Source organism: Martes martes (assembly GCF_963455335.1).
Source record: "Martes martes genome assembly, chromosome: 1".
NCBI lineage: Eukaryota > Metazoa > Chordata > Mammalia > Carnivora > Mustelidae > Martes > Martes martes.
The window spans coordinates 183,126,834-183,140,618 of record NC_137888.1 but is presented as its reverse complement, the minus strand read 5'-3'; the positions used below and the strand labels follow the sequence as shown (position 1 = coordinate 183,140,618).

General features: G+C 38.6%; 1 protein-coding gene across 1 annotated transcript; it reads left to right on the top strand.

Annotated features, from left to right (window-relative positions):
• Window positions 1-2,514: 2,514 nt before the first annotated feature.
• Window positions 2,515-11,646, top strand: KBTBD8 (kelch repeat and BTB domain containing 8; the record flags this gene model as incomplete). Its single annotated transcript, XM_080814095.1, has 3 exons — window positions 2,515-2,663; window positions 6,376-7,490; window positions 11,183-11,646. The coding sequence occupies 3 exons, from the start codon at window positions 2,515-2,517 to the stop codon at window positions 11,644-11,646; spliced, it is 1,728 nt and encodes a 575-aa protein (XP_080670221.1).
• Window positions 11,647-13,785: the final 2,139 nt, after the last annotated feature.

Here is a 13,785-nt window from a genome sequence, read left to right as displayed (position 1 = left end):
GCAAGGAGCCCGATGTGGGACTCGATCCCAGGACGCTGGGATCATGACCTGAGCCGAAGGCAGCTGCTTAACCAACTGAGCCACCCAGGCGTCCCATATATCCTGTATTTTTATTTGCTAAATCCGTAAGGATTGATGTCCTTTTTGTCTTAATATCTTCAACATGGTGAGTGAAGAAACCTCTACCATTTTCATAACTTAGAAAACAATAACATTGAGATCATAAAAAATGGTAATTTAAGGTTCCAAGTAACAGAGGTTAAATCAATTTTATCCATGCAGAGCTGTGCAGACAGGGTTTACAGATAGACACAGTTTACAGATAGACACAGTGTATATCAATGTTCATATATCCCAACCCCAAGGAAACACCAATTCGTGTGAACTTGAATGGAATTATAGTATTCTGAGCTCTAAAGTTTTCAGTGGAGCTAGGAGAGCTGGATTGTTTTTCGTCATTCTCTATCTTTTTTCAATCACAACTTAAATTCCAATCCTTTATCAAGAAGCTCAACTGTTTGATCTTTTCAGTGTTAGAAAAGCTATGCATAGAGACTAACTATATCTTTACTAAAAATTCCTTCCCATTCACTGATAATACTTACATTTCAAAGGTCTGCAAATAGCATTCCCAATGTTAGCTCATCTGTGCCTTACATTTATTTTAAAAATATTAAGTACCTATAATGTGCCAGACACCCTGTTACATGGTAGAAATACAAAACAAGTAAATCAAAACATGCCAACAGTAAAATTTCTGCTTTCCTTCAAAAAGCTCGCAGCCTATGAGGCAGATGGAATAGTAATTCTTATTCACAGGGTACAGGTGAAGGACCTCAGTGCTCAAGAATGAAAAGGTCTTATCTCAGTTCACCTTTTTATTAAGGAAAAAAGCCAGGGCTTCAGTAAGGATGCCTGGCTCAGGCTCAGGGCACCCTCGAATAAGTCTTCAAAAGAAATCTCAGACTATTTATCTTAGCTCCTCTAATTCCCAGGCGCAAAAAAGAAAGCATCTTGACTCTCTCTACACTGTTCAAGCGCTCTTAAAAGTGGAACAGGTGTCCTCCGGGTGTTCGGGAAAAGCAAGGCATGAGTGGGAGTTAAAGATCTTGAACCGCCGTTATAACCAGACCAAATTAATCTGTAGAAACCACAGCACTCGGCCAAGGCGATGCAATTTCAACTGGGTGTCACAGGTGACTCATCAGAGATGGCTAGCTTTTGAGCCTCCTGATATTTTACTTCAGGGTGGAGTGTCAGATTTCCTTCGCATTTTTGGACAACAGCCCTCTTGTCCATTTCCAAATTTTTCTGGTTTCACAGCCCTCACGCAGAGTCCGTTTTCATACCGGAAGCTAGTCACTGGCAAGAGGTTTAGGGAATGAAGAACAAGGTAAAAAACAATCATAATAAATAAATAAAGAGCCGCGTCCCTGGAGAGAGGCCTAAAATGGGGAAATTTGCACTTCAAGAGCTTTCCCTACCCCAGCCCCTCAGAATGACAGCTCTCCTCAGCCAGAAGACTACCTCTCCCGGCAGGCACTGCGCGCCCCACGGACACAGGCTGGCGAATTCCCAGCTCTCCACCTTCGCTACAACCAGCCAATAAGAATCACCGGCGTGGGCCTCCGCCCTACTCGGACCACGCGGGAGCGGGGGCAATAAAACTACACTTCCCGAAATGCCTTGCGCACCTCATGGCCAATCGGAACACGGAACTCGGAGGCTAGGGGCGGAGCCGGATGCATAGGCCACCCCATTGGCCAGGTGAAGCTTAGAAGAGCCGGAACCCGGGAGCCAGAGAAGCGAAATGACATTTCCTCTTTAAATAGCTGGAGCCGGGGCCCCGTCGAGAAATGGCCGCGTCGGCAGGTGGGTCCAGTGGTGGCTGGGGAGGTGTGTTGCGGGAGAGGTGGGCCGAGGTCCAGGCTCAGGCTGCGAGCTGAGGAGGTGGCGATGAAGAGCCGGAGAGAAGGATGGGGAGGTGGAGAGGGATGAGGGGAGGGAGGATGGATGGCGTGGAGGGCGGTGGGCGGTCCGGCCGGGCAGCGATGGGGAGGCCGGGTACCCGCCACCACTTCGACCAGTTCAGCAGGCGGTTGAGGGGGCACTGGCGGGCCGCCATCCATGGAGCTTCCCTCGTGAGGCTTCTGCCCTCCGCTCTCGGCTGGGACGTTCTGGCTCTCGGCGGAATCGCCGCAGACACCGCGCCTGTTCTGCCTGCACAGTCCCTCCGCGAGCACGGGATATCGGGTTCGCCGGGCTCCGGGAGGAGCAGGCTGGTGTTTGAACTTGCAGCGCAGCACTCACTCTCCCCCAGATCTCACCCTGCCGTCCCATTTGGTCGTGTATATATACACAGATATATTTTTGTAGGCGGGGGGTTGCGGGGGGGAGCGTGAACGCCGTAACTGGCTCCGAACTTCTTGTGGTTGTACGATTTTTCTCCTAGATTTAAGTAAGTCTTCCCCAACACCGAATGGGATTCCATCTTCAGACACAGCCAACGATGCCATGGACCCCTTCCATGCGTGCAGTATTCTTAAGCAACTTAAAACAATGTACGATGAAGGACAGTTGACAGACATTGTAGTGGAAGTGGATCACGGGAAAACATTTTCCTGTCATAGAAACGTTCTTGCTGCAATCAGCCCCTACTTCAGGTATGATGATGGTAGAAACTTCTGTTGATACCTTCACCGAGTTGCCTTTATTCCTCAGTGTTGCCCACTTGATTACAAAACGCAGATGAGACAATTAAATGAAACCAATGAGTTTGTTTCCTGAAAATAAATAACAGGCCCTATTTTTTTGAGCCCTTGTTTTTGACTTGACAGATTCTTCTAGAATTCGGGTCTTTGGTTTTTAAGTTAGTGAGTACGTTTTTGTTTGTTTCAGATGCATAACTACAAAATCTAGACTTGTGCTCTTCGGTCATTGTTTTAAATTAAATAGAATTTAAAATTCAGTTCCTTGGGCAAAGTAACCACATTTAAAGTGCTCAGTAGCCACATGTAGGTAGTGGCTGACAATTGCAAAACCGAGATATAGAGTATTTCCATCACTGGAAGTTTTAGTGGATAGTGCTGATTTAGAATTTATTCCAAAAACTTATCCTTGAGGCGTAGTTCTCTGGTGTATGTAACTCTTGGAATTTAAAACATAATAGGGCATTCTTTTGAAAACAAATTACCATTCAGTAGATTGTTTTAATGCTATGGGGGTGAAAGCAATGAAATAAAAATGAATGAATATATCTTAGGCTCCAGACTAAAGGTTATTTCCATGATTTCCAGAAGTGTTTTTAAGTTTTCCTTTTCATTACATTCTTCTTTGTGTATCAAAACGTTAGAACAGTAAAATTTCAAAACTGGGGTTTAACAAAGATTTTCATACGTTGAGAAGAGATCACCGATAAAGACAATTTCTGCTTGAGTTTAACTTTTGTTTTTAAAGTGCTCATTTTTTTAAGCATTTTACTGTTCAGAAATGGTTGCCTGAATGACAGTGAGATAATCTCAACTACACTCTAAAGGTATTTTTGTTTTGTTTTGTTTTGTTTTTCCCTTTGAAGGTGCTTACCTTTATAGGGCATATATCAGTGTAATGTTCCAGACAGTAGTTTCTGGTTCCTCTTTCTCAGAATACTGGGTTAAATATAGTCCCTTCAGTCTGATGCTTATGATGTAACCATTTAGACTTGCCTAGGGATAGGTCATTGGCCTGTTAAGTATTAACCATCATAAGGGAGTGAGCTGGAAGGAAAAAAAAGAAGAAACTCCTATACACAGAAGGTATGAAGTTTGGCCTGGTAATGGAAGCTACTGGTGGGATTCGATTATCCAGACTATCCATTAGATATGGTTAGTTCAGCTGTGCATTTAAATATATGTAATAACTACTACTACCAACTTCTGGACTAAGTTTACTTTACATATATTGCTTTATATATCTTTACCATCCTGTCTCTGCACAGTTATTCCAATTTTACATGTGATAACTTAGGTTTGGGGAAGTTAAATGACCTGCCTAAATCATCTACTTACTAAGTGGCAGAGGCTGGGTTTGATTCCAGAGTCAGGCTTCTTAGTCACTATTACGACTTTTAATGAACAAGAGTAGGTCCCCTCTAAAGTTGCCTTTGAGAAATTTCTATTGTATATTAGATTTGAATAGTTTTTAAAAAATTGAAACTTGAAAGTGAAAATGTCTGTATCTTACTGAAGTTTTATACTCTAGCTTGTAATTAAAATTAGTTTGAAGACTTAAACAAATCACTTTAAAAGAAGTATGCTACAGTAGATTTTCTTAATTACAAGAAATTAAGGAAAACGCTTGGAAAACTTTCTAAGCATAAGATACATGAATTCAGATGAAGGTATTTGGCTAGAAAACTCAAGGCTTAGGTTCTTATCTCTTGCTAGAGAAGTTTCTTGGCACTGGTGCTGCTCCTTATGTGAGATCTAGGAAGACATACTTAATAGTTTCTAAGTCTTGCATCACTGGTGGAAAAAAAATAAAAATAGCTTGAAATCTGGCATGGCTGCTTCATGATCCCAATGACTTGTCAGAATTAAAATCTGCGTGATTATTGGAAACTTTCTGCTGCTCAGGATTTTGAGTGAGGAAGTGTTCCATCTTTACATAACATTTACAGAAAGATCCTGTTAGAACAGAGGAGAACTCATCAAGTGTCACAGTGCTCCTGTGTGTGAGGCCAGCCTATTCAAGTCAGTAGAGTTCCCATGATAAAGGGGTATGTGGTAATGTTCTCCTTTGGGAGTTAATCTTTGCCTAATGAAGGGCTTTATTTTTCTTTTTAATTGGTAGCTGTATAGCTGAGTTTTTCAGCACCTGAAATGGAAAACCAGCTTATACATTGGGAGATCTAGTTTTCAATCATGAAAAAAGCATATGTGATATTAAGCTTAAAATTTATGTTGTAGAAGTTAAAGTAGGCCTCAAAGATGGTTCATCCAGGCAAACAAGCTTTATCATTGTACCCATGTATATCCACAGTGTTTCTCGTTGTATTTTAAAATTAACAGTTTAAGGATTTTTTTTTTTTTTAAGTAATCTAGCACTTGAAAATGAGAGGGGTCTGTCTGCGTAAACAACTTTATCACCAATGTTAGGTCAGTTTCTTCAGTAGACATCTACTAAGCACCCTAGAGCAAACAACCCTTTCCCCCAAAGGCTTTTAAAGAGAATTTTGATTTGATTTTTGTATTTAATTTTAAGAGCAGGCTAGAAAGAAGCCTTAAAGGAGGAGGGGGAAAGGCAAATGATGCATGTAAATGACTAATACTAAAATATAGAGCCAGGCTTTTGGCTACTTAATGTTTGGCCAAGAAAAGTCCCAAAAATGCACAGATATTTTAAATTAGAAATGAGTAAATAAATAAATAAACAAATTTGCTTTCAAAGGCAAAAGCTTGGCATTTTTCAAAACCATTGTCTCCAAAGTATCAATTAATTCTTAAATTCTCTTTAGAAGTATGCATTCTATTAACCTGGTATAATCTTTACTTATATTCAGATATACATAGGTAAAATATGGTAGCTTTGAGAAAACTGAGTATATTTCATTAAGCAAAGGTTTTCAAAATGTCCAGGAGAAAGCGAAGTGAAGTTCTTTATATTCCTTATAATGATTAAGGAAGCATTCAGAAGATAATAATTTTAAAAGGAAGTAGTAGAGAACATGAACTTCTGAAGAACATTCTGTTTTTCGGAGATGAGATTTTTAAAGATATATTTCAGGGACAGGTTGCCTTGTACACTTCCATTGGGACATGAAGTGTACAATCAGACAGTCTATATATGCTAATATATCATTTTGACACCTTATAGGTATTGTTAAATTTTCTGATTGGTCTGGTGAGTTAATATCTCAAGTCCTTAAGGCAACTTGACCAGACTCCTGGATAGGGGCTCCAAGGAAAATAAGGTGTCCTGGAATATTCCATGCCGTCTTTCGATGTGCTTTAATTAGGTATATAGAGTTGGCATAAAGTGGACATGATGTGATGAGCACTGGATATTTTAAGCAACTGATGAATTATCGAACTCTGTGTCTGAAACTAATGATGTACTGTATGTTGGCTAATTGAATTTAAACAGACAAACAAACAAAAAGAAAAGAAAAAGTAAAAAAGTGGACTGGCCCTGAGAATAGAATTTTTGAGATTTGTCAGATTAAATCCTTACTCTAGATCAGCTTTTACCCCCATTCAGAATATCAGGAAACACACTAATATATTTTCAGTCTCCAAGGTTATCTTTGTGGTAAGGTAATTGTATACTTTAAAAAATTTGTCACAATAATTTTTATTTGGAGTGCATAAATACTATTAACCACTCTTTCCTTCCTAGATCCATGTTCACTAGCGGCCTTACAGAAAGTACTCAAAAAGAAGTTCGAATAGTTGGTGTTGAAGCTGAATCAATGGATTTAGTGTTGAACTATGCCTACACTTCCAGAGTGGTTCTGACAGAGGCCAATGTTCAAGCCTTGTTCACTGCAGCTAGCATCTTCCAGATTCCTTCCATCCAAGACCAATGTGCTAAGTACATGATCAGTCATTTGGACCCACAGAATTCTATTGGGGTCTTCATCTTTGCTGATCATTATGGTCATCAGGAACTCGGAGATAGATCAAAAGAATACATTCGTAAAAAGTTTCTGTGTGTCACCAAAGAACAAGAGTTTCTCCAGTTGACAAAAGACCAACTAATAAGTATCCTAGACAGTGATGATTTAAACGTAGACCGAGAAGAGCATGTATATGAAAGCATTGTAAGGTGGTTTGAACATGAACAGAATGAAAGAGAAGCGCACCTTCCAGAAATTTTTGCCAAATGTATACGTTTTCCTCTGATGGAAGAGGCCTTTATAGAGAAAATTCCACCTCAGTTTGCACAGGCTGTAGCCAAAAGCTATGTAGAAAAGGGCCCATCCAATACTAATGGCTGTACACAGAGACTTGGAATGACTGCATCTGAAATGATCATATGCTTTGATGCTGCCCACAAACACTCAGGAAAGAAGCAAACAGTGCCTTGTCTAGATATAGTCACAGGAAGAGTGTTTAAACTATGCAAACCACCAAATGATCTAAGAGAAGTTGGGATTCTTGTATCACCAGATAATGATATTTACATTGCAGGAGGGTACCGGCCCAGCAGCAGTGAGGTCTCTATTGACCATAAGGCAGAAAATGATTTCTGGATGTATGACCATTCCACCAATAGGTGGCTTTCCAAACCCCCCTTGCTGCGAGCCAGAATAGGCTGCAAACTGGTGTACTGCTGTGGTAAGATGTATGCAATAGGAGGTCGTGTTTATGAAGGTGATGGGAGAAACTCACTAAAATCCGTGGAGTGCTATGACAGCAGAGAGAATTGCTGGACAAGCGTTTGCGCAATGCCTGTTGCAATGGAGTTTCATAACGCTGTGGAGTACAAAGAGAAGATCTATGTTCTACAGGGTAGGTGCCTACTGGTTTATTCTCCAGGAGAGGGGAGTAGGTCAAATGTGGTTTACTTACTTACACTAAAACAGATGTTTGTTCTTAACATAGGGCCCCTCCGGCTTTCTTATCCTAAACTGTTTGTTGCAAGTCTGTTCTTTAAAGGATTTATAAAGGCAGTAAACTTTTGAATCAAAAAAGGCAGGGATCTTTAAGATACTAAAATGATTCTGTGAGTTTTTTATGTTCTTACTGTGTTTTGACATCATGGGGGATAAGTAGTTTTGAAAACATAATTTAGTGAATATCTGTTCAGCATTTTGGGGAGACTTTTCGAGCCATTTTTGACTCTCAGCTTGATACAGGACTGTTTAACTCTTTAATAATACATAATCAAAGATGTTGTAGCAGCTCCTTTTTATGGAACTTACTGGATTAGTTTAAAAGAGAAAAAAGAACAAAGAATTTTGTGATAAACCTTATGATTTCAAAGGTTAGGAAACTTAATTATGAAGAGTTTGAAATTAGTCTTTAGATTTTAATTTCACTGCAGCATATGATGCTTTCCATAATATGTTTTCAAGTTTTTTCACTGAAAAGCTTTGAGGTGTTACCTTTTTCTTTACATTTGCTATTATAAGAGGGACTATCTAATATATTTAGCTTTATTATTTTATATTTTTTAAAGATTTTATTTATTTGACAGAGACAGAGATAGTGAGAGAGAGAACACAAGCAGGGGGAGTGAGAGAGGGAGAAGCAGGCTTCCCATTGAGCAGGGAGCCTGATGCGGGGCTCGATCCCAGGACCCCGGGATCATGACCTGAGCCGAAGGCAGAGGCTTAACCCACTGAGCCACCCAGGGGCCCCTAATATACTTAGCTTTAAAAAAATTTTTTTGTTTGCCAGAATACTAGTCTTCAATAGTTCAAACAAAAAAATCGTCTAGATATAGTCACAGGAAGAGTGTTTAAACTATGCAAACCACCAAATGATCTAAGAGAAGTTGGGATTCTTGTATCACCAGATAATGATATTTACATTGCAGGAGTAGAAAGAAGGACTACGTAAGTATAAATAAGATATTTGATCCAAGGTTCCAATTAGTGATAACTGATTTTTTTTTTTTAAAGATTTTATTTATTTATTTGACACACAGAGAGAGAGAGCAAGAGAGAGAATACAAGCAGGAAGAGTGGGAGAGGGAGAAGCAGGTGATCCCAGGACCCTGGGATCATGACATGAGCTGAAGGCAGATGCTTAATGACTGAGCCACCCAGGCTCCCCTAGTGAGAACTAATGTTTTCCCTGTGTTAGGTTTCTTAAACATTTTAGTTGCTTGAATATTGAAAACAGTGATGATAATACCAACATCCTTTTTCTCTTCTGGGTTTTTTTTTTTTTTAAGATTTTATTTATTTGTTTGACAGACAGAGATCATAAGTAGGCAGAGAGGCAGGCATGGGGGGCAGGAAGCAGGCTCCCCACTGAGCAGAGAGCCTGATGCAGGGCTTGATCCCAGGACCCTGAGATCATGACCTGAGCTGAGAAGGCAGAGGATTAACCCATGGAGCCTCCCAGGCACCCCTCTCTTCTGGGTTTCTTAATCGCTTATATATGTTTTCCTCACACTATTACTTTAATAAAACAAGAAAAAAGGGGTGACTCCTGTGTAAATACACGATTTTTTAGTTTTTATACCATTTAAAAGAATATGTTCTTCGCTCTCATCTTTTATTTGACTAGAAATGCCTGAACACATCTGTTTAAATTTCAATATCAAGTTAATTCTCCAAAAGGAGTATCACTATCTAGTACCTTATTTTAGTTAAATAGAAGAATGGGCATGATTAGGTTTGTTGGTCTTGCTGAATAATGGAATATAAGACTGGATGTATAATCTGTCCAATATGGTTGGATAGGTTATATCATTCAATATGATGATGCTTTGCTGTATATATTTTGGTCTTGCTGGCTGACCATTTGACAGAATTAATTAAAAGATTTTCAGTTGGAAGGTAAAAGTTATGTACTAATGTGAATACTAAAGCAAAGTAACAAGGAATTAACAGAATCTCAGGGCTGGACATAAATATTGCTTAATCCGAGGTTATATTTTTATAAGAGGAATCTGAGGCTCTTAAAGTTTTCTTAATGGCCTATCTGGTTTAAGTTATTAAGGGGACTTTAGATTTTAAAAATTAACTTTTTTTGTGGGTCATCTTTTTATAAGAAATTCGTGGAGAGGTAGTACCTGTTAGAAACTTTTATTTTCCATTGTCTTTTTAAGAATCCTGTTAAGGGGCGCCTGGGTGGCTCAGTGGGTTAGGGCCTCTGCCTTCGGCTCAGGTCATGATCCCAGGGTCCTGGGATCGAGCCCCGCATTGGGCTCTCTGCTCCGCAGGGAGCCTGCTTCCTCCTCTCTCTCTGCCTGCCTCTCTGCCTAGTTGTGATTTCTCTCTGTCAAAAAAATAAAATATTAAAAAAAAAAAGAATCCTGTTAAAAGTCAATGAGGGGGGATACCTGGGTGGCTCAGTTGGTTGGGCGTCTGCCTCAGGGTCCTGGGATCGAGTCCCACCCTGGGCTCCCTGCTTGGTGGGGAGCCTGCTTCTCCCTTTCCTTCCCTCTCGTTCTCTCTCTCTCTCTGTGTCTCTTTCTGTCTCTCAGATAAATAAATAAAATCTTAAAAAAGTCAATGAGGGAAGGTGATGTGCAACTAAAAGCTGGCGGTTTAACAAACTCTTCTAAGAAAAATTCAAATTATAGTGTCACTATTACTAAGTAGGCAGTTCAATTTGTAGATAAGAGTAAGTCTAGTTCAAAACAATTTTGAAGGGGAAGCTCAGTTTAGAAGTAGGTATTTCTAATCTAAACAAAGCCTCTTTATATAAAGTTGACGTAAATAGAGGCTTATGCTGTACTGTATGTGGCTACTGGAGTATCGATCAAGATTTTTAAATGAAGGATTTTATTAGTTGCTAGTTTTGTTATAACTAGCAAAATTCTTGTAAATCTTCACTGGTTTAATTCTTTTGGACATGTTTATATTGGCAGTCTGACTCAGCTCCCCCTTTTATCATCAAAATAGAGTTGAAAATGACCCGAAGTCAACTCCATGAACTGTGTGTTTTCTATCGTATTAAAGCCACGTTTTCTCCTCTTACATTTGTCTTTGCATTATAGCAGCACTAAAGTAAACATATTAATGGCCCATAGACGTCAGTCTGTACAATTCCATGTGCTATCTTCTAACTAAATAATTAGCACATAAATGTGGAGTGGCTTATTCATGATGAAGCTGTGTACATACTCTGATCTTACTGGCTAACCATTAGTGATAATGCTTTTTTAGAGCTGGCTTAAAATATATCTTCTAAAATAGACACATGTATAGAATAAATGGAGCCAAGCTCTCAACTATTATTCTGTCTTTAAGCTAAAGTGATTCCTTGTACCTACCTCTTACAAACCCCCCAATTCAGGCTAACTATAATACTGTGTGTTATGTTCTGCCATGGAATGAAGACATTTTAAGCTATTTTATACTATAGAATGTATCTTTGGAGATTATACAAGAAATAGTTTAGAAAGTGAAATATTTGGAAAATTACACTTTTCAACATAAAACCAAAAAGAGACATGTAAATATATATATTCTTGTTTTCCTTTCTTTCTTTTTTCTTTTTCTTTTCTTTTCTTTTTTTTTTAGGAGAATTTTTCCTCTTCTATGAGCCTCAAAAAGACTACTGGGGTTTTTTAACCCCCATGACTGTGCCTAGAATCCAGGGCTTAGCAGCTGTATACAAGGACTCTATCTACTACATAGCTGGAACCTGTGGAAATCATCAACGTATGTTTACTGTAGAAGCCTATGATATTGAGCTAAATAAATGGACTCGGAAGAAGGACTTTCCATGTGACGAGTCCATAAATCCATACCTTAAACTGGTACTTTTTCAGAATAAACTACATTTATTTGTTCGAGCTACTCAAGTGACCGTTGAAGAACATGTCTTCAGAACCAGCAGGAAAAATTCCCTTTACCAATATGATGACATCACTGACCAATGGATGAAAGTGTACGAGACCCCAGACAGGCTCTGGGACCTTGGCCGGCATTTTGAATGTGCTGTCGCTAAACTCTATCCTCAGTGTCTTCAGAAAGTACTTTAATGAGTAGCAGGCCTTAGTGAGCTCACTGGCATCTTGTGCTTGGGGAAACTTCATCTTTCAAAGATACAAGAAGTGCTGTCAGTATTTAAGAAGCTGAAAGAGTTTGTACATGGCAGTGGGTGCTCTTAAAGATCATGGCATAGGGAGGGATTTCTTTTCATCCTTGTGATGTTTTCATTTCATTAAGCAAAAGGTAACAAAGTGCAATTATCAGCATTTTTTTTTTCTGGTATAAAAGTAATCATTTTCATTCTAGAATTTTGTGATAGTTCATCACTGAGATACCAGATGAATCAACAACTATGCACTCTTAGAAGAGCAGTTAGGGTATTATGGTTAGAGACATCCGAACTAGTTTGATGTGACTTTTTATTTTAAATACGGGTAAAAATTTGAGGCAATATCACTAGGACTTTAGCTGTGACCTCTCCAACACAGAGAAGCACTAACTTAGATCCTCATTCTATATATATATATATATATATATATATATACACACATACACATATATACATATGTGTATGTATATATATATTTGTGTACTGTTTTCAAGTGTACTGAGATTTAAGTGTGTTTTTAGTGTAGGTTGAAGGAAAACAAATCTGTCTGAGAAAGAGCTTTTAGTCCGATTGTTTCATATTTCCCATGTAACTCTAAGTTAAGCTAAAGTTTGAAAGTCGCAGTTTTTTTTTTCTGTTGATAACTTTTTCAAGTGCTCACACTGTCTCATTATTTACAAATCCCGTAAAGGGCTTAAATTCATAGGTGGCTGGTGCTAGTGTAAGTGAATTCATGTGTCTAGCTAGATAAGTTTAAATTGTCTGAGCCTGTGCTTACCTTTTCAAGTTGGTATGCTGGTTTTGTGGCATAGTACTTTACCTGTTGAACTCCTGTGATTTCACAAGATTCTCTGCTTACATGATAGCAAGATCTCTAACTGGACTCAGTTTTAGAATAATGAGAACACGACACTCAGTTTGCACTAACACGGGCCTTTTTGTTGCCCTACCTCCTTTCCCATCCTCCCCCCACCCCTTCATTATCGGTACAGTGAAAGGTAACTTATTTCTCTTCTGCACAGAGCATAATGTGAAGTTTTATACCTGCTTTTACGATTTTGTTTTCTAAAAACCTAAAACTCCTGCAGTGGTCTAATTTAATGGCTTTTAAGTTACATATGACCATTAAAACCTCATTTTTTTTTTGTTTTTTCATTTTTGCACTTAACAGATTGTATATTTTTACATTGAAAACCTTGTTCTAGCTGAAGGTGATTGAGAGGGAAAGGGCGAGTGAGTAGAACCATAGCATTGCAGGTACTAAATCACTTTTCATACTGAATGGATGAATTTCTAACAATCGGTTAGTAATAGTAACATAAAGGACAAACCAACTCATTTGTAATACCCAAGGCAGATATTTGCATTAGTAACTTGTTTTTTACTATGCCTAGAATAATTGATAAAGGATATAGGGATAGCCCAGAGTCTGTCCTCAAGTAGAACATTTTGATTCTGTTAAAGAAAACAAACTGGCATGGTTTGTATTAAAAACTCTTGCACAAATTGTAATGTGATACTGTGAAACAAATTTAAAACATTGCCTCTTTGCATCACATACCTCGTTTTTCAGAAACTTTCCAAACTGCTTGTCCTTGACCTCTACAAGTAAGGAACGTTTTCTGAAGCAGAATTTAAAGTGGACAGCATTTATATAATTAACATTTTAAAATCTAGTCTTAGGAAGTTGAGTATATGGTTTCTTATTGGCCTTGATAGTATGTCTATAATCTCTTTATAAACTTTGTCAACCACCTTTTTTCTTTCTAGTTTTTCTTCTGTTTTTCTTTATCTACATGCTGTTGTGGGCTTTTGCTGTGAGTGTTTTGAAGCATCTTTCCAGTGTTGCATTGCTGAGGGGAGGAGAAAACTAACTTTTGCAAGAGATGTTCATGTAATTTACTTTTGAAAGCTTTGTTGAATATCTAAGATTTCCTGCCGCTTTTTGACAATCTTCTGTATTTATTTAGAAAAATGTGTTACTTGAAAACACGACATAGAACAGTGAGTTAACAATTTACATGTGCTGTGTGATCTATAGGAATACAAAATACTGTGGCTAATTCTGCAGATTTTTTTC